The sequence below is a fragment of the Mobula hypostoma genome, chromosome 1 (genome assembly GCF_963921235.1).
Source record: "Mobula hypostoma chromosome 1, sMobHyp1.1, whole genome shotgun sequence".
Classification (NCBI taxonomy): Eukaryota; Metazoa; Chordata; class Chondrichthyes; order Myliobatiformes; family Myliobatidae; genus Mobula; species Mobula hypostoma.
This window is the reverse complement of record NC_086097.1, coordinates 188,627,425-188,647,963: the sequence shown is the minus strand read 5'-3', so window position 1 is coordinate 188,647,963 and position 20,539 is coordinate 188,627,425. Positions and strand designations below refer to the sequence as shown.

The 20,539-nt window shown below is 40.8% G+C and overlaps 1 protein-coding gene across 1 annotated transcript in view; it reads left to right on the top strand.

The window, feature by feature from the left end:
• Window positions 1–20,539, top strand: part of LOC134353595 (NEDD4-like E3 ubiquitin-protein ligase WWP1) — a 156,741-nt gene that overhangs the window by 134,949 nt on the left and 1,253 nt on the right. Inside the window, exons 20-23 of the mRNA XM_063061698.1 lie at window positions 4,421–4,541; window positions 9,255–9,359; window positions 15,404–15,500; window positions 18,652–18,724. Coding sequence (XP_062917768.1) covers window positions 4,421–4,541; window positions 9,255–9,359; window positions 15,404–15,500; window positions 18,652–18,724 — 396 coding nt within the window. The remainder of the gene's footprint in view (window positions 1–4,420; window positions 4,542–9,254; window positions 9,360–15,403; window positions 15,501–18,651; window positions 18,725–20,539) is intronic.

Below are 20,539 nucleotides of genomic sequence, written 5' to 3'. Positions count from 1 at the left end.
AAGCTAACTAATATTATAAGAGAGAATCCTAAAAGATTTTTCAGATATATAAGGAGTAAAAAGAGAGGAGAGAGTAAATATAGTACCAGTGGAAAATGGTTTGTAGAGTTAGTAATGGAACAAAGAAATGGTAGATGAACATAATAAGTATTTTGCATCAGTCTTCACTGTGGAAGACACTAACAGTATGCCAAAAATTCAAGAGTCGGGGCAGAAGTGAGTGTAGTTGCTATTACTAAAAAGAAGATGCTTGAAGCCACAAATTCTGAAGGTCAATAGGTCACTGAACCATATAAATTGCACACCAGGATTTTGAAAGAGTAGCTGAAGAGATTGTGGAGGCATTAGTAGTGATATTTTGAGAATCACGAGATTCTGGAAGGGTTCTGGAGGACTGGAAATTTGCAAATGTCACTACACTCTTTAATGCTCGCTTTGACCACCAGATCAGGGAGGAACCATCATGTACCCCCATGTCTCCCGATGATACTTTAGTCTCAGTATCTGAAGATGACGTGCGGGCTGCCTTCAAGAGAGTGAACCCAAGGGAACCATCTGGTCCAGAGGGAGTACCTGGCCGAGTACTGAAGACCTGTGCTGACCAGCTGGCTGGGGTGTTGTATTGAACCTCATGCTCTGCCGTGTTTGGTACCCACCTGCTTCAAGGAGGCTTCAATCATACCAGTGCCCAAGAAGAGTGTGTAACCTGCCTCAATGACTATCGCCCAGTGTCACGTACATCCACAGTGATGAAACGTTTTGAGAGGCTGGTGCTGAAGCACATCAGTTCTTGGCTGAGTGGCAACTTGAATCCATTCCAATTTGCCTACTGAAACAACAGGTCTACAGTGGATGTCATCTCATTGGCTCTTCACACAACCCTGGAGCATTAGTACAGCAAAGATGCATACAGCAGGATGCTCTTTATTGATTACAGCTCAAAATTTATACCATCATTCCCTCAAAACTATCAGTAAACTGAAAGATCTGGACCTCAATACCCCCTTGTACAACTGGATCCTGGATTTCCTCACTTGCAGACCCCAGTCAGTTTGGATTGACAAAAACATCTCCTCCACAATCTCCATCAGCAGAGGAGCACCATAGAGATGTGTGCTTAGCTTTTTGCTCTACTCGCTTTACACCTATGACTGTGTGGCTAAGTACAGCTCCAACACCATATACTAGTTTGCTATTGATACCAGCAAGTTTGCTGTTGTAGGCCATATCAAAGGTGGTGATGAATCAGCATACAGGAGGGAGATTGAAAATTTGGCTGAGTGTTGTAATAACAACAACCTCTCACTCAATGTCAGTAAGATTGTATACCAGGCGAGTGAAAGCAGAGGTCCATGAGCCAGTACTCATTGCAGGATCAGAGGTGGAGAGAGCCAGTAACATTAAGTTCCTGGGTGTCACTATCTCAGAGGACCTGTCTTGGACCCATCATATAAATATAATAGCAAAGAAAACATGACAGAACCTCTACTTCCTCAGGAGTCTGCGGAGTTTAGGCATGTCATCAAAAACCTTGGCAAACCTCTACGGGTGTGCGGTGGTAAGTGTGCTGACTGGTTGCATTACAGCCTGTTATGGGAACACCTATGCCTTTGAGCAGAAAATCTTACAAAAGGTAGTGGATTCGACCCAGATAATCATGGGTAAAGCCCTCCCAACCATTGGGCACATCTACATGAAATGTTGCCGTAGAAAAGCAGCATTCATCATCAAAGATCCTCACCAACCAGGCCATAGTGTTTACTTGTGAACGCAGCAGGCCAGGCAGCATCTCCAGGAAGAGGTACAGTCAACATTTCGGGCCCAGACCCTTCGTCAGGACTAACTGAAGGAAGAGCTAGTAAGAGGTTTGAAAATGGGAGAGGGAGGGGGAGATCCAAAATGATAGGAGAAGACAGGAGTGGGAGGGATGGAGCCAAGAGCTGGACAGGTGATTGGCAAAAGGAATATGAGAGGATCATGGGACAGGAGGCCCAGGGAGATGGGGGGGGGGAACCCCGAGGATGGGCAAGGGGTATAGTCAGAGGGACAGAGGGGAAAAAAAGGAGAGAGAAAGAATGTGTGTATATAAATAAATAACGGATGGGGTACGAGGGGGAGGTGGGGCATTAGCGGAAGTTAGAGAAGTCAATGTTCATGCCATCAGGTTGGAGACTACCCAGACAGAATATAAGGTGTTGTTCCTCCAATGTGAGTGTGGCTTCATTTTTACAGTAGAGGAGGCCGTGGATAGACGTATCAGAATGGGATGTGGAATTAAAATGTGTGGCCACTGGGAGATCCTGCTTTCTCTGGCGGACAGAGCGTAGGTGTTCAGCAAAACGATCTCCCAGTCTGCGTCGGGTCTCGCCAATATATAGAAGGCCACATCGGGAGCACCGGACGCAGTATATCACCCCAGCCGACTCACAGGTGAAGTGTCGCCTCACCTGGAAGGACTGTCTGGGGCCATGGTGTTTACTTGCTGCTATTCTATAGATTTGCTCAGTATGCCCACAGGAAAAAGAATCTCAGGATTGTGTATGGTGACATGTATTTATGCAATCTGATAATACATTTTATTTTGAACATTGAAGGAGGGAGTGAGGCTAAAGAAAGGAAATTATAGGCCAATTAGCCTGACTTCAGTGGTTGGGAAGATGTTGGAGTCCATTATTAAGGATGAGGTTTTGGGGTGCTTGGAAGCACATGATAAATAGGCCAAAGTCGGCATGGTTTCCTTCAGGGGAAATCTTGCCTGACAAATCTGTTACAAGTCTTTGAGGAAATAACAAGCAGGAGAGACAGTGGATGCTGTTTACCTGGATTTTCAGAAGGGTTTTGACATGATGCTGCACATAAGGCTGCTAAACAAGATAGGAGCCAATGGTACTGAAGGAAAGATACCAGCATATGGATAGAAGGCTGACCGATAGGAGACAAAAATGGGAGCCTTTTCTGCTTGGCTGCTGGTAACTAATGGTGTTCCACAGGGTTTGGTGTTGGGACTGCTTCTTTTCACATTATGTGTCAATGATTTGGATGACGGAATTGATGGCAAGTTTGTGGACTATATGAAGGTAAGTGGAAGGGTAGCTAGTGCTAACTTGGCGCGTGCTTGGTTGCAGCAGCCTCTCTGGGTCCAACAAATGGTGCAAATATGTATCTTGGGTGTGTGTCTTGTGATAACAAGACCTTGTTGGATGTTGGTAATATAAAATACTGCAAGTCTGGTTTATTGGTTAATTGGCAAGACTGGCGGTGGAGCAACCGTGTGCCCTTGGTTGTTGCATGGATCAGGCCCTCGTCTGAAGACATCACATGTTATAATCACCCAGAGGAGGAGGTGCTGGAGGTGGTGTGGGAGAGAACAGAGGTGCAGCGATATGCTGGAATTCCTGTTGGGTTGGGGCTGGCCCTGCAGGTCAGCTCTTCCCGTCAGTGCTGCTCTCCAGTGTTTATTTATTGGAAAACAAGCATGATTGCTTTCATCTGTGGCTGACCCAGCATAAGGTGAGGAATTGCTGCATACTTGTCCTTGAAGAAGTGTGGTTCCAGGACATTAGGACTGGCCCTGATGAAGGGTCTCAGCCCAAAACGTCAAAAGTACTCTTTTCCATAGATGCTGCCTGGCCTGCTGAGTCCCTCCAATATTTTATGTGTGTTGCTTGGATTTCCAGCATCTGCAAATTTTCTTTTGTTTGTCATTAAGCTTTATAAGGCATTTGTCAGACCCCATTGCGAGTATTGTAAGCAGTTTTGTGCCCCTTCCCTAAGAAGGGATGTGCTGGCAGTGGAGAAGTTTCAGAGTTTGTACATGAGAATGATTCTGGCAGTGAATGAGTAAATGTATAGGAGTGTTTGATGGCTCTGCACCTGTATTCCCTGGAGTTTAGAAGAATAGGGAGATCTCACTGAAACCTATCAAATATTGAAAGCCCTATAGAGTGGATTTAGAGAGGATGTTTCCTACAGTGAGAGAATCTACCAGCACACACAAAATGCTGGAGGAGCTCAGCAGGTCAGGCAGCATCTATGGAAATTAACAAACAGTTGATGTTTTGGGAGGAGACTCTTCTTCATGCCCCTTTCAGGTCAAGTCATTAAGTGTATTTACGGTGGTGGTTGATAGGTTCTTGATTAGTCAGGGTGTCAAAGGTCAGAAGAAAAAGGCAAGAGAATGGGGTTGAGAGGGATAATAAATCAGTCATGATGGGATGGCAGAGCAGACTTGAAGGGCCAAATGGCCGGATTATGCTCCTTTGTCTCATGGTCTTAGGCTTCTCTGTTCTCTTCTAGACATTGCTATTCATTTCCTGCACTTGCTTTCATCAGAATTCACACGCTGTTTTTAGTTTGTGGTTTACATTGATTAAGCAGAGTTCGCTGTGCATTTATTGGAAATCATATCTCTGCATTCCAGTCTCATGGCAGAATGGCGATTTACTCGTGGCGTGGAAGAACAGACCAGAGCTTTCCTGGATGGCTTCAATGAGGTAGTACCTCTACAGTGGCTCCAGTATTTTGATGAAAAAGAGCTAGAGGTGAGATGGTTATCCTTGCTATTTAGGTTTTACTTCTTGGAGGCATTAAATGTAGTTGGTCGAAAACTAATAGAATGTAAAGTAGATAGTATTACTCTCATGCTCATTGCATACCTTTAATTTGAATACTAGGAATAAATTAGTCATCTTAGTTGTGTAATATATGATTTTAATGGAAATATTTTAAATCTAGGACCATTAGAATCATAAAATAATAACTATTGACCCATGCGTTTATTCTTTTATTCCTCCAGGTTCCCTTGCAGTTCCCTTTTGAAAGTTATTGTTGAATGTTTTCATTATGCTTTCAAGCATTGTAGAGCCAGATGTTATTAAGACCACAGACAAAGTCAGGAATCAAAAGGTTGGACATAGTGTGACTAGTGTCCTGAGCTGTGTATATTTCAATGGAAGAAAATCTTAGGAAACACCGATGAGCTTAGGGCCTGGATCAACACAGGCAAGTATGATATTGTAGCCATTAGTGAGACTTGATTGGAGGAAGGGCAGGACTGGCAGCTCAATATTCCAGGTTTTCGTTGTTTTAGAAGCAACAGAGCGGGAGAAATTAAAGGAGGAGGACTGGCGTTACTAGTCAGGGAAATGTCATAGCAGCGCTCAGTCAGGACAGACTGGAAAACTTGTCAAGGGAGGTGTTATGGGTGGAACAGATAAATAAGAAAGTGCCTGTATTACAGACCACCAACAGTCCAGGGGATTTAGACCAAATCTGTGGAGAGATCGCAGGCTGTTGCAAGAAGTGTGAGGTTGTTATAGATTTTACCTTTCCAAATTTTGACTGGGACTCTTATACTGTAAGATTACGAGAAGGGATAGAGTTTGTCAAATGTGTTCAGGAACGTTTTCTTAGTCAGTACGTAAAAGTCCCAATGAGAGAGTGTGTGATACTTGATCGCCTAAAAGAGAATGAGACAGGGCAGGTGACAGAAGTTTGTGCAGGGGAACACTTTGCATCTAGTGATCATAATGGGGTTAGTTTCAAAATAAATGTGGAAACAGATAGATCTTGTCTGCAAGTTAAGATTCTAAATTGGAGAAAGGGCAACTCTGATGGTATTAGAAAAGATCTGGCAAGTGTGTATTGGGCCAGGCTGTTTATTGGCAAAGGTGCACTTGGTAAATGGGAGGACTTCAAAAGTAATATTTTGAGAGTACAAAGTTTGCATGTTCCTGTCAGAATAAAATGTAAAGATAAGAGGTTTAGGGAATCTTGGTTTTCAAGAGATATTGAGGCCCTGGTTAAGAAATAAGAGGTTCATAGCAGGTAGGAACAAATTAGGTATTTGAGGTATAAGAAATGCAAGAGAACACTTAAAGAAATCAGGAGGGCTAAAAAAAAGGTATGAGGTTGCCCTAGCAGACAAGGTGAAGGAGAATCCTAAAGGGTTCTGCAGATGTGTTAAGAGCAAAAGGATTGCAAGGGACAAAATTGGTCCTCAGGAAGAGCAGAATGGTAATTATGTATGGAGCGAAAAGTGGTGGAGATCTTAAATGGATTTTTTGCACCTTTATTTTCTTGGGAGATGGACATAGTCAATAGAAGTCAGGCAAAGCGGCGTCAACCTTATGCACAAATTAAAGAGGAGGAGGTGTTTGCTACCCTGAGGCAAATCAGGGTGGATAAATCCTTAGAGCCTGACGAGATGTTCCCTCGGACCCAATGGGAGACAAGTGCAGAAATTGCCGGGACCCTAGCAAGGATATTTAAAACATCATTAGCGACAGGAGAGGTACTAGAGGATTAGCGGATAGCCAATGTTGGTCTGCTGTTTCAAAAAGGCTGTAAACAAAAACCAGGAAATTAAAAGCCCGTGAGTCTGTCATCAGCTGTGGGAAAATTATTGGAAGGTATTCTAAGGGACCAGATATGCAAGTATTTGGATAGACATGGACTGATTAGAGATAGTCAGCATGGCTTTGTGCATGGTAGGCCGTGTCTAACCAAATAATAGAGTTTTTCGAGGAAGTTATCAGGAAAGTTGATGATGGCAAGGCAGTGGATGTTGTCCACATGGACAACATTTGACACTTAACAAGGTCCCACAGGGGAAGTTGGTCAAGAAGGCTCAATCTCTTGGCATTTGACATTGATTTTGTGAGAGAAGCTAGAGAGTGGTAGTAGATGGTTCCCTCCCTGACTGGAGGTCTGTGACTAGTGGTGTGCCACAGGGATCGGTCCTGGGTCCTTCCTTTGTTGTTTGTCATCTCTATCAATGATCTTGATGATTCTGTGGCTAACTGGATCAGCAGATTTGCAGATGACACCAGGATTGGGGGTGTAGTGGACAGTGAGGAAGGCTATTAGAGCTTGTAGCGGGATCTGGACCAATTGAAAAATGGCAGATGGAATTTAATGCAGGCAGTTGTGACACTTTATACTTTGGTAGGACCAACCAGGTACCACAGTGAATGGTAGGGCACTGGAGAGTGCAGTAGAACAAAAGGATTTGGGAATACAGGTCCATAAAGTGCGCTACAGGTAGATAGGTCATAAAGAAAAGTTTTGGCACTTTGACCTTCATATATCCAAGTATTGAGTACAGGAGATGGGATGTTATGTTGAATTGTATAAGATGTTGGTGATGCCGAATTTGGAGTATTGTGTGCAGTTTTGGTCACCTACCTACAGGAAAGATGTAAATAAGGTTGAATGAGTCCTGAGAAAATTTATAAGGATGTTGCTAGGACTGGAGGACCTGAGTTATAGGGAAAGATTGAATAGGTTAGGTCTTTATTCCTTGGAACATAGAGGATTGAGGAGAGTTTTGACAGAGGTATACAAAATTATGCCGGGTATAGATCTGGTAAATGTAAGCCGTTTTCTTGTGAGGTTGAGTGGGACTACAGTTACAGGTCATAGGTTACAAGAACGTGAGGGGAAGCTATTTCACTCAAGAGGTTTGTGAGAGTGTGGAATGAGCTGCCACTGCAAGTGGTGCATGAGAGTTTGATTTCAATGTTCAAGAGAAGTTTGGATAGGTATACAGATGGGAGCGGAATGGAGGACAATGGTCTGTGTTCAGGTCGATGGGACTAGGCAGCTTGGTTTGGCACAGACTAGATGGGCTGAAGGGCCTGTTTCTGTGCTGTACTTTTCTATGGCTCTATGCTGCCACTGGTTCTTTTTCTAATTAATTCATTCCTTTTACTTGTTCCATTTTTGCCACTGGAAATAGTTTTGCTCCTTTTTTGCTATCAAAGTACTTCCATGATTTTGAATGTTGTTGAATTGTTGAACCTCCTACTGGTTTTATCTGTTCTGAGGATGAGAACCATGGCATCTCTTGTCATTCCACATAACAGAAATCCCCCAGCCCTGAGCTGTTTTGCTGAATCACTCTTGCAATCTCTTCATCTGGGACATAATCGGTGTTAAACATTTAAACATAATTTCCTTCTTTATGGCTTTGAATAATGATGAAAGGCTGCTTACGCTAATTTTCTTAACAAACTTAACCAGTTCTTTTGCACAGACGCATTATCTCTTTTTGTACTCTTTTATATTGTACAATTCAGTTTATTTTGCCATTTATTATTCTTCCAACAAAATATAGCATTTATTTCTGTCCCTGAGACAATTTTATTTCCATATTACCTTATGGCATGGAAGGGGATGTTTGCAGCATCGATCCTATATTGGCTCAAAGGGCAATTCTATCCTTTCACGTTTTCCTCTGTAACCTATTCTCCAAAGGGTTTTCCACTTAACATATAGTGGTCAATTAATCTCCAAACTTGCGTGCCTTTGGAAAATTGAAGAATCTGGAACAAAAACCCAAACAGGTGAGGGAGAAGGCACAAACTCCACAAGGGCAGCACTGGAGACCAGGGTAGAATCTGGGTCTCTGGAACTGCAAGGCAGTTGCTCCATTGTGTTACTCCTTTATGTCCATATTGAACCATTCTATCAAATCTCTTTAAATTTATAATACATTTCTAGCAATTGAATTAAATAAATTGTTGTAAACACTATAACTTTTTTTATCCCTTTAGATAGACTGAGGTCTGAGCAAACTGTCTATAAGGGGTACAAGAACTAATACAAATAAACTCCTACCTTTTAGGAAAGCAAATTCTTTCATTTCAGTACACATCAAGAATATCTTTTGTAATTTCTTGGTTAATGCCAGGTTTATTGAACAAATTCCAAAATGAAAGTCTACACAGGAAAATAAAATCCATTTTGGGACCTTAATAAAAGAAAGAAGTGAAATAAATATTGGAAAATAATTACTAAAGTATTAGAAGTTTATTTAACCTAGACTGTACCTAATATTCAAAAAAAAATTTAGAACTACCTAGAACAGTGGTCATGGACCGATACATTGCCATGAAGAATGCAGCAGTGCAGCGGTAGCTGGAATGCACCCGGCACATCTTTAAGAAAAAAGCCGAAATAAACAAGCTAATTAATTAGGTGCCACCCGGCATGTAAATATTGGCCCAGATCAGAGGTGATTTTATAATGAAATTGAGAAAACCTGCATGGAATTGTCAGGATATCTTGCTCTGACTTTCACCACTAATTTGCCAAAGAGGTTTCTGACCTTCTTCACTCTGAACTTCTGATCTGTTTGGAATCTGACTAATGTTTGAATTAAATTCTGATTTAATTACCATTGTGGGATTGTTTGTTGACACGGAGACTCATACCACTCATACAGAAATTAAAACCACTGTCTGTCTATACAGGTTATGCTCTGTGGCATGCAGGAAGTAGATCTTACGGATTGGCAGAGGAATACCGTCTACCGGCATTACACCAGAAACAGTAAACAAATCATTTGGTTCTGGCAGGTATGAATCATAAAATTCCTAAAATCAATTAGACATCTAGTTCAAGCTTGCTAATGTAATGAATTGCCTGTATATTATTTAAGAAGAGGATGTCCTAGATTTGAAATCTCAAATTTTCCATCTGGCATAGTTTGCATTTTGGTGTTTGATTGTTGGGGTTGTTTTTTGTATTGCTATATTTAGGCTCTATTCTTGGTTGGGGCGGCTGTAACAAAACCAAATTTCCCTCAGGATTAATAAAGTATATCTATCTAACTAAATACAGATTTTCACTTCATTAATAAGGCTTTTAAATCATAATTTTAAAATCTCCATCATCACACAATAATCGTGCTTTACTAGATTCAATTGTATATTTTACTGTATTCCAGCATCTTGGCATGTTGTAAATAATAAATCTGTTTCTGATTTCTGGTAATATGATATGCATATACCTAAGCCTATCCTACATAAGAGTTTGGTTTTGTTTTGTCTGCAATTATGGGATAAATTGGACCAAATATTTGCTTTCATAGCTAAGAAACCGAACAATATAACTGTTTCTTTTGCTAAAGATAAAGGTAGACAACAGAAAGAATTATTATTTAAATCAGACGTGTGACTTCATGGAGTAGGTTAGAACTTGTGAAACAATGCTTTTCTCACAACGATGTGCCCCAATACATTCAATTAGCAGCCATTAACTCACAGATGGTGCAGTTAACAGCAATTTCCATTTCTATTTGTTTTCCAGAAAGCATTTGCAATGTTTTCATGTCTTAACCATCCACCACTACTTTATCATTTCCTGCCAAAGCCACCGTATGTACACACACTCCTATACTTAGGATCACTTTATGCATATGCAATCAATCTATGTATATAAGCTGTCTTATGTATTTATGTCTATTGTGCTTTTTTATTATTGTGTCCTTTACTTTGTTTTTTTTTGTGCTGCATTTGATCCAGAGTAGCGATTATTTTATTCTCCAGTACATTTGTATACGGGAAATGACTTTAAACAATCTTGAATCTTTTAGTTAACCAATATTTCTATCAGGTTAACTTTAGAGGTTACAGTTGACATTAGACTAAAAGCTATTGATTAACAGGGCACAACTTATTTTAGGCATTTAGTTATCATTAACTTACTAGAGCTAAAATCCATTGATTACAGGGTAGCAATGTTCAGTTGTGGGTTGCTTAATATACCCAAAGAATTAATTTTATTATTTGAGAAGTTAGCAGAACCCATCTTCAATAGGCTGAATTAATGTCTAGTAACTATATTGTAAAATTTTGGCATATGCAGCCATCTGGTATTCATTTTATCCTACTCTCACTAACTTGTAGCTACAACATATTGTTCTCAGTAGCATAAATTAAATATTGACAAAATATATTTCATGAGGTTTACTTTGTTAAACATAGATTGTCCATCAACCTTACATGTTCAACTAAGATCTCCTCAAGGTTTTTAAGGTGTTGTCTAACTTCTGGCATTTCAAATTCGGAAGGTTTTATGAACTTACTTTTGCCTCGTTGCAATCTTGTCTTTTTACTTTTCCTCTGATGTATAGATATTGGCCATTAGTCTTTTTGTTCCTGTTCTACAACATAATTAGAGTCATAGATTTATATAACAAGGAAACAGGCCCTTCAGCCCAACCTGTGCTGATTGTAATGCCTTTCTATGCTAATCCCATTTACCAGCGTTAGCCCCTTATGCTTCTACGCTTTTTGTATCCAAGTACCTATCCAAATGCCTATCAATCTGCCTCTGCCACTTTCTCTAGACAGCTCATTCCAGATAGCCACACCCTCTGACAAAAACTTGCCCCCCAGGACCCTTTAAATCTTTCCCCTCTCACCATAAATCTATGTTCTCTGGTTTTAGACTTCCCTATCCTTGGGAAAAAGACTGTGACCATTCACCTTATCCATGACCACCATAATTTTATAAACCTCTATAAGGTCACGCCTCAGCCTCCTACATTCCAGTGAGAATAAACCCAGCCTATCAAATCTGTCTTTATAATTGCAGCTCTTCATTCCAGACTACATTTTGGTAAATCTCTTCTGCACTCCTTTGAGGGTACCATATCCTTTGTGTAGTGTGGCAACCAAAACTGTACATAATACTTAATGTATGGCCTGACTAATGTGTACAACTATAGTATGACGTCCAACTCTTTTACACAATGCAGACAGAAGAGACTCCGAATGCTGCAATCTGGAACAGTAAACAATCTGCATACCTAATTCCCATTTTTCTTCTATACCTTTGGTAAACAAATCTTCAGTTTAAAGCTAAAATTTTAAATTAAAAATTTCTGCCAACCTTTGTATGTAAATATGTTTCCTAATTTGTTTACTCCTAAATTGCCTGGCATTTTTTCTTCCAACTTTGCTCCCTAATCTTAGACTTCCAAACCAGCAAGTATTATTTTTGCCTGTTCATCAGTTCCCCATGACAACAATGATCATATTCTCTCTTTATGTTGTAAATAACAGTGAATTCCAAACCATAGTTGGGGAAACTCCCTTTCTGTTTCAACACTTAAGAATGTCAATGTTACTCTGATAAGTCCACGCTGAGCTGAGAGCAGATCACCCAGGAATGCTGGGAATGCATTAGAAGTGATCTAACCAGCGTTTTAAAAGGTCAAAGTATAACTTCCAACGCCCTTCCTCAGTTCGGATGATTGGCCGTTTTTGTGTAGAATAATTATCTCCCCAAACTTCTTTTGAATTACGTTATTTTTGGTGGTTCATTATTTAGAAAATAGTTAATTCTAACCTCTCCATGTGCAAAATGGATGACCTTGTATTTGTTTACATTGTAATATTTATGCAAAATTTTTATTCATCTGTTTATAATATTTTATATTAATTTTGTCTTATTTTGCCCAATATTATGTCATCAACAAATGTGGATGTGTAGCTTTCTACTCCCATCATCTGCAAATAACTGATAAAGAAATTGGGTTTCAAACAGACATTTGCAAGATAACCACCTTCTGCCTGCTAACTTTATCCTTTATCTGCTTATATTCAACTGGTTTTCTAATCTCATCACTGCCGTAAATTGTTCGAAATTCCACCTTGGCTACAATCAAAAAGCCTGTATCAAATGCCTTTGGAAGTCCATATAAATAACATCTACAGGCAGTCCTCACTTTAATCAACTCTTCCAAAAATTCAATCATGTTTGTTGGGTGGAAAGTTATTCAAGTTTAACAGCCTACCTTTGTGACCGAAAAGTTGACACGGTTTTATCCCCCCTTGTTCAATCCCTCCCTACCTATGTTCGTGACACTTCTCACGCTCTTAAACTTTTCGATGATTTTAAGTTCCCTGGCCCCCACCACTTTATTTTCACCATGGATATCCAGTCCCTATATACTTCCATCCCCCATCAGGAAGGTCTCAAAGCTCTCTGCTTTTTGGATTCCAGACCTAACCAGTTCCCCTCTATCACCACTTTGCTCTGTCTAGCGGAATCAGTCCTTACTCTTAATAATTTCTCCTTTGGCTCCTCCCACTTCCTCCAAACTAAAGGTGTAGCTATGGGCACCCGTATGGGGCCTAGCTGTGCCTGCCTTTTTGTTGGCTTTGTGGAGCAATCCATGTTCCAAACCTATAGTGGTATCTGTCCCCTACTTTTCCTTCGCTACATTGACGACTGCATTGGTGCTGCTTCCTGCACGCATGCTGAGCTCGTTGACTTCATTAACTTTGCCTCCAACTTTCACCCTGCCCTCAAGTTTACCTGGTCCATTTCTGACACCTCCCTCCCCTTTCTAGATCTTTCTGTCTCTATCTCTGGAGACAGCTTATCTACTGATGTCTGCTATAAACCTACTGACTCTCACAGCTATCTGGACGATTCCTCTTCTCACCCTGTCTCTTGCAAAAATGCCATCCCCTTCTCGCAATTCATCCATCTCCGCCGCATCTGCTCTCAGGATGAGGCTTTTCATTCCAGGACGAGGGAGATGTCCTCCTTTTTTAAAGAAAAGGGCTTCCCTTCCACCACCATCAACTCTGCTGTCAAATGTACCTCCCCCATTTCAGGCATATCTGCTGTCACTCCATCTTCCCGCCACCCCACTAGGAATAGGGTTCCCCTTGTCCTCACCTACCACCCCACCAGCCTCCGGGTCCAACATATTATTCTCCGTAACTTCCACCACCTCCAACGGGATCCCACCACTAAGCACATCATTCCCTCCCCCCTCCCCCCTCCCCCCGTCTGCTTTCCGCAGGGATCGCTCCCTACGTGACTCCCTTGTCCATTTGTCCATCCCATCCCTCCCCACCGATCTCCCTCTTGGCACTTATCCTTGTAAGCAGAACATGTGCTACACATGCCCTTAAACTTCCTCCCTTACCACCATTCAGGGCCCCAAACAGTCCTTCCAGGTGAGGCGACACTTCACCTGTGAGTCGGCTGGGGTGATATACTGCGTCCGGTGCACCCGATGTGGCCTTCTATATATTGGCGAGACCCGACGCAGACTGGGAGATCGTTCTGCTGAACACCTACACTCTGTCCGCCAAAGAAAGCAGGATCTCCCAGTGGCCACACATTTTAATTCCCCATCCCATTCCCATTCTGATGTGTCTGTCCACGGCCTCCTCTACTGTACAAATGAAGCCACACTCAGGTTGGAGGAACAACACCTTATATTCCGTCTGGGTAGCCTCCAACTTGATGGCATGAACATTGACTTCTCTAACTTCCGCTAATGCCCCACCTCCCCCTCGTACCCCATCTGTTATTTATTTATATACACACATTCTTTTTCTCTCTCCTTTTTCACCCTCTGTGCCTCTCACTATACCCCTTGCCCATCCTCTGGGTTCCCCCCCCCACCTCTTCTTTCTCCCTAGGCCTCCTGTCCCATGATCCTCTCATATCCCTTTTGTTAATCAACTGTCCAGCTCTTGGCTCCATCCCTCCCCCTCCTGTCTTCTCCTATCATTTTGGATCTCCCCCTCCCCCTCCCACTTTCAAATCTCTTACTAGCTCTTTCAGTTAGTCCTGACGAAGGGTCTCGGCCCAAGATGTCGACTGTACCTCTTCCTAGAGATGCTTCCTGGTCTGCTGCGTTCACCAGCAACTTTGATGTGTGTTACCTTTTGTGATGTTTGCTTTTGGGTAGTTCCAATCACCCTGAAACACTAAATACAATTCTATGTCCACAGATGATAACTGACCGGTGATGTGTTTCAGACACTTTGATCATAATGTAATCAGCTTGATTACGTTATGATCAGCTTTATTATCAATGTACAGGTCCCTTTCGCTGTTAATTAAACCTAGTTTATTGCATCAAATGTTGTGCATGACACATAGAATCTGCACCTTGTCCCATCATCTGGGTTTGTACCTACATTCTGTTGTAACCATAATTTGGAGAAATCCCAGATGATTGCAGGAACTATGCAAATTCCATACAAACAGTACCAAAGGCATTGGAACTGTGAGACGCTAGCTGCACCACTGTGCTGCCCATGCTGGTACTGTTACTTTAAGGGGTAAATAACAAAGGTCATATTTTCAATTCTCAATCCAGGTAAAGCAAAATTAATGGATTTAACCTTTTCAAATATATTCTAAAAATTATTTCTTACTAAAAGTGCACCTGAATTATGCAATTCATTTTCAAAAATTTTTGAAGGGGTTGTGGTTTAATTGACAGCAGCTCTGAGATTCAAATAGGGCTCAGTAAGGTTTTTAATAGTCCAGAAAAAAAATCCTTTTAACAACTTCTAAATCAAGTGTTTAACTAATGTTTAATTTACAGAATTTTGCTGCAATTTATTTAAAGAAATAGAAACAAAAGGAGGCATCATTCTGTATGATTATGACTGATCCCACTCAGTGGCATGTTACTGTACTAGCCCATATCCCTTGAATCCCTTAATAACCAAAAATTATTTACCTCTGGTTTGAGGGATTAGTCCTTCCCTTTTGTGAATATTGACATTCTATTATATTTCACATTTTATAGGTTTGTTTCATGTTGCATTAAGTGAATTTGAATATTTTTTGCTAGTTTGTGAAAGAGATGGACAATGAAGTACGTTTACGATTGATGCAGTTTGTCACTGGTACCTGCCGCTTACCATTGGGAGGATTTGCTGAGCTTCTAGGTAGGCAAAACTGCACAAACGTTACTGCAGCATTGTGAAGTTGCCTAAACTCTGAATTAGATACAGATAATGTAGATACTTTAAGTTAGAACAATTTAATTATTGTAAATACTTTCTATATTTGTATAAAGAAACATTTAACTTGTAATTTACATTGAAGTATAAAAGCCGTGCACATACTGCATGTTATTTTCCAAAAGGGTGTAAATGTTTTCTTACCAAGCTCAAGAATTTAATCAGATTTTTAAACTTGGGAGATATATAGGCACATTCCTACATTTCACTGATGTCTGAGAGGAATTATTTTTTATTTCCATTTGTACTTCTACAATGTTCTGAGGTCTATACATGCTGTCCACCTAATTAGGCTGCCTTTATCTGTGTTGCAATATAGCTAGTCATTATAAGATGTACAAAAGCAATTACAGTGCCTTGTAGAAGTATTCAGTCCCTAATCCTTTATTCACATAAATAACCAGGGATTTTGATCAGTTTAACTGAAGATCTTATTTGTAAATCACATGTTGCTTTCTTTCTCCACAGTAAATAGGAAAGAATATAAAGCTTGAAAAACTAAAATTTCAAATTTGAGATGTCAGCAATTCAAAAGTATTCACCCCCCTTTGCTCGGTACTCAGATGAACCACCTTTTGCAGCTATTACAGCTAGTAGTCTTTTGGAATAAGTCTCTATTAACTTTGCACAATGTAACGGAGCAAGATTTGTTCAAGCTGTGCCGGGTTAGTTGGGGAGCAGCAGTGGACAGCAATCTTGAGGTCTTGCCAGAGATGTTTAATCGGGTGAGGGTCTGGACTTTGGGCCACTCAAGGGCATCAATTTTCTTCATTTCAAGCCACTCTATGGTTACTCTGGCTGTGTGCTTTGGTTCATTGTCCTGCTAAATGATCAACTTCCTCCCCAGTTTAAGCTTTTCGGCAGAGGCTAGCAGGTTTTTATCCAAGATCTCTGTATTTAGTAGCATTCATTTTCCCCATCAATTCCGGCCAGATTTCCCGTCCCTGCTGTTGAAAAGCATCTCCGTAGCATGATGCTACCTTCGCTATGCTTTACAGCAGGGATGGTGTTACCTGGCTGATATGCAGCATTAGGTTTATGGCATTAGATGTGAAAGAAGATCTTGTAGTCAGCTGAGATGAAAGTGGAACATTTTGGTCTCAACACTAAGCGGATGCATGGATAAATCTAATACTGTCCATCAGAATCAGGTTTACTGTCACCAGCTTGTGTCGTGAAATTTGTTAACTTAGCAGCAGCAGTTCAAAGCAATACATAATATGGAAGAAAAAACCAACAAAATAAAATAATAATAAATCAATTACAGTATACATATATTGAATAGGTTAAAAATCATGCAAAAAACAGAATATATATTTTAAAAAAGTGAGGTAGTGTCCAAGGGTTCAATGTCCATTTAGGAATCGGATGGCAGAGGGAAAGAATCTGTTTCTGCATCGTTGAGTATGTGCCTTCAGCCAGGTAACACCATCCTTTACTATAAATTATGATGGAGGTAGCATCATGCTATGGGGATGCTTTTCAGTAGCAGGAACAGGAAATCTGATTACAATTGATGGGAAGATGAATGCTGCTAAATACAGAGAGATCCTGGATAAAAAAAAGTTAGCCTCTGCCGGAAAACTTAAACTGAGCAGCAAGTTTATCCTTCAGTGGGACAATGACCCAAAGCACACTGCCAGAGAAACCACGGAGTAGCTACAGATGAAAATTTATGTCCTTGAAAGGCCCGTTCAGAGTCCTGATCTTAACCTGATCAAACATTTCTAGCAAGACCTCAAGATTGCTGTTTACCACCACTCCCCAACTAACCTGGCACAGTTTGAGCAATTTTAGAAGAAGGAATGGGCAAATCTTGACTCCATCACGTTGTACAAAGCTAATAGACACATAAAAAAGACTACTGGGTATAATAGCTGCTATATGTACTGAGCAAAGGGGGATGAATACTTCTGAACTGCTAACATTTCAATTTTTTAATTTTACATGCTTTACAACTTTTCCTGGTTTGTTTTGGGCTCTACTGTGAAAAAAGGAGCATGTGATTCACTGTAAATTTGCTTTCCAGCTTTCTTTCGTTATAATCATTGTATCCCAAGATATGTGAATGCAAAATCTTTGGTTATAGCAAACAGTACTGAAAGCATTTGAATTGATTATAGCAAATCATTGGAAATAAAGTTCTTGATTAGACTGTAAGACATAGGAGCAGAATTAGGCCATTCAGTCTCCAGCTTTCCATCGTGGGTGATTTATTATCCCTCTCAACCCCATTCTCCTGTCTTCTCCCCGTAAACTTTGACACTGACTAATTAAGAACCTATCAATTATCACTTTTAAGTATACCCATTTAATTAGTGAGGGCATTAGAGGTTATAGGGGGAAGGCTGGAGAATGGCATTGAGGGGGATAATAAATCAGCCATGGAAAGACAGCCGACTTGATGGATGCAGTGGCCCGATTTTGCTCCTGTGTCTCATAGTCTAAAGCTACAGATAAGAACATAGTGAATTTGGGACTATGCAGGGAGAAAGATTATCGTGAATAAAAGATTTAGAACTTGTGGGTAGGGAGGTTAATAAGTCATGTAAAAAGCATTCAACACAGACTCAGACATTTGGGCCCATGAACAAAAGAGCTGGTAAGCTAGCGGAAGAATTGTGGCGGGAAAATATTTTCAGTGGCTGAACTGACCTGTTGGTAGATAGAGAGGCGAATAGACAAAGAAGTGAAACATCTATTGTCCAGTGCAGTTGACTTAATCGTTCACTTCAGTAGTGAAGAAAATCAATAATTTTCCTACCACTGCCTTGTTGTAAACTAACGGTGCACAATTAATATCAGGCTTATGAATAAGCCCTCAATATCAGAAATGGATAAAATAATTAATAGGAAATTTATCATAAATAAAGTGTCTGCTACATTGCAAACTAGGTGCTATTACACATGTTGGTGTGGTGCTTGTGAAATCTTTCTGCTGTCTAATGTATAAACTTGTTAAACTTGTAAACTTACATTACCCTTTGAAAATATTTGATCTTGCATGACAGCACAACTTGTTTTGATGAAGCATTGTATATGATTAGCCGGAGACAATAATTGTTATTTCCAACAGGGAGTAATGGACCTCAAAAGTTTTGCATTGAAAAGGTTGGTAAAGAAACATGGCTGCCCAGAAGTCACACTTGGTGAGTACTATCTATTTATTAGTCTTGCACTAGAAACATCTATGGTATTAAATCTGTACTAATACATATGCAGTAGCTTTAGGATTTTGGAGACACGAGATGCTGGAATCTGAAGCAACAATCTGCTGAAGGAACGCAGTGTGTCAAGTAGCGTATGTGGGAGGAAAGAATGCAGGCATGTGGGTCTTTAACTCAAAATGTTGACAATTCCTTTCTTCTCACAGGTGATGTCTTAAGAATTTTGTTCACCCATTCTTCAGCCTCTATTTGTGTTCCCTTTATATGAATTACTATCTTCAGTGTTTGTAAGATTCCCAAGTTTTGAGATGAGCAGGTTTTAATTTTATGTCCTGAATTCAAAACATTCTGTATCAAAAACAGTGTTCCTAGTGCTGAACCTGGGGCACTTTTCCATAGCGCAAAAATACGAGTGAATTAATCAACACAAAGAATAAATCAACTTGATCCAGTTCTCACCAATCTACCTATTACAGATGCTTCTATTGACAACAGTATTGTATTTAGTGATCAGTACATCGTACTTATTACCTAGTCATGTCGTCTCATAAAGGATACTCCAGCATGTTGTGGCATTACTTTTAGAACATAGAATAGTACAGCACAGTACAGGCCCTTCGGCCCACAATGTTGTGCCGACTCTAAAACCCTGCCTCCCATATAAACCCCCACCTTAAATTCCTCCATATACTTGTCTAGTATCCTCTTAACCTTCACTGGTGTATCTGCCTCCACCACTGACTTAGGCAGTGCATTCCACGCACCAACCACTCTCTGAGTAAAAAACCTTCCTCTAATATCCCCCTCGAACTTCCCACCCCTTACCTTAAAGCCATGTCCTCTTGAATTGAGCAGTGGTGCCCTGGGGAAGAGGCGCTGGCTATCCACTCTATCTATTCCTCTTATTATCTTGTACACCTCTATCATGTCTCCTCTCATCCTCCTTCTCTCCAAAGAGTAAAGCCCTGGCTCCCTTAATCTCTGATCATAATGCATACTCTCCAAACCAGGCAGCATCCTGGTAAATCTCCTCTGTACCCTTTCCAATGCTTCCACATCCTTCCTATAGTGAGGCGACCAGAACTGGACACAGTACTTCAAGTGTGGCCTAACCAGGGTTTTATAGAGCTGCATCATTACATCGCGACTCTTAGACGCTATCCCTCGACTTATGAGAGCTAACACCCCATAAGCTTTCTTAACTACCCTATCCACCTGTGAGGCAACTTTCAGGGATCTGTGGATATGTACCCCCAGATCCCTCCACACTACTAAGTATCCTGCCATTCACTTTGTACTCTGCCTTGGAGTTTGTCCTTCCAAAGTGTACCACCTCACACTTCTCTGGGTTGAACTCCATCTGCCACTTCTCAGCCCACTTCTGCATCCTATCAATGTCTCTCTGCACTCTTCGGCAATCCTCTACACTATCTATAACACCACCAACCTTTGTGTCGTCTGCAAACTTGCCAACCCACCCTTCTACCCCAACATCCAGGTCATTAATAAAAATCACGTTGTATGGATTCAGAAACAGATCGGGTTACTCAGAACTGAATTCACGAGACATCATGGGCCATTTGCAGTCTGTAAATACATTAGGCACTGAAAGTTTTGACCTGAAACATCAATGCTTCCCTTCCTCCGATTGATGCTGCTTGACCCGCTGCATTCCTCCAGCAGGCTGTCTGATACATGCATCCAAGCAGGGAAAGCAATATGCACTAGACATATCTAAGCAATCCCAATGCTAACAAGGGGGGCATGATTTTTAGGTAATTGAAGGACTTATGTTGT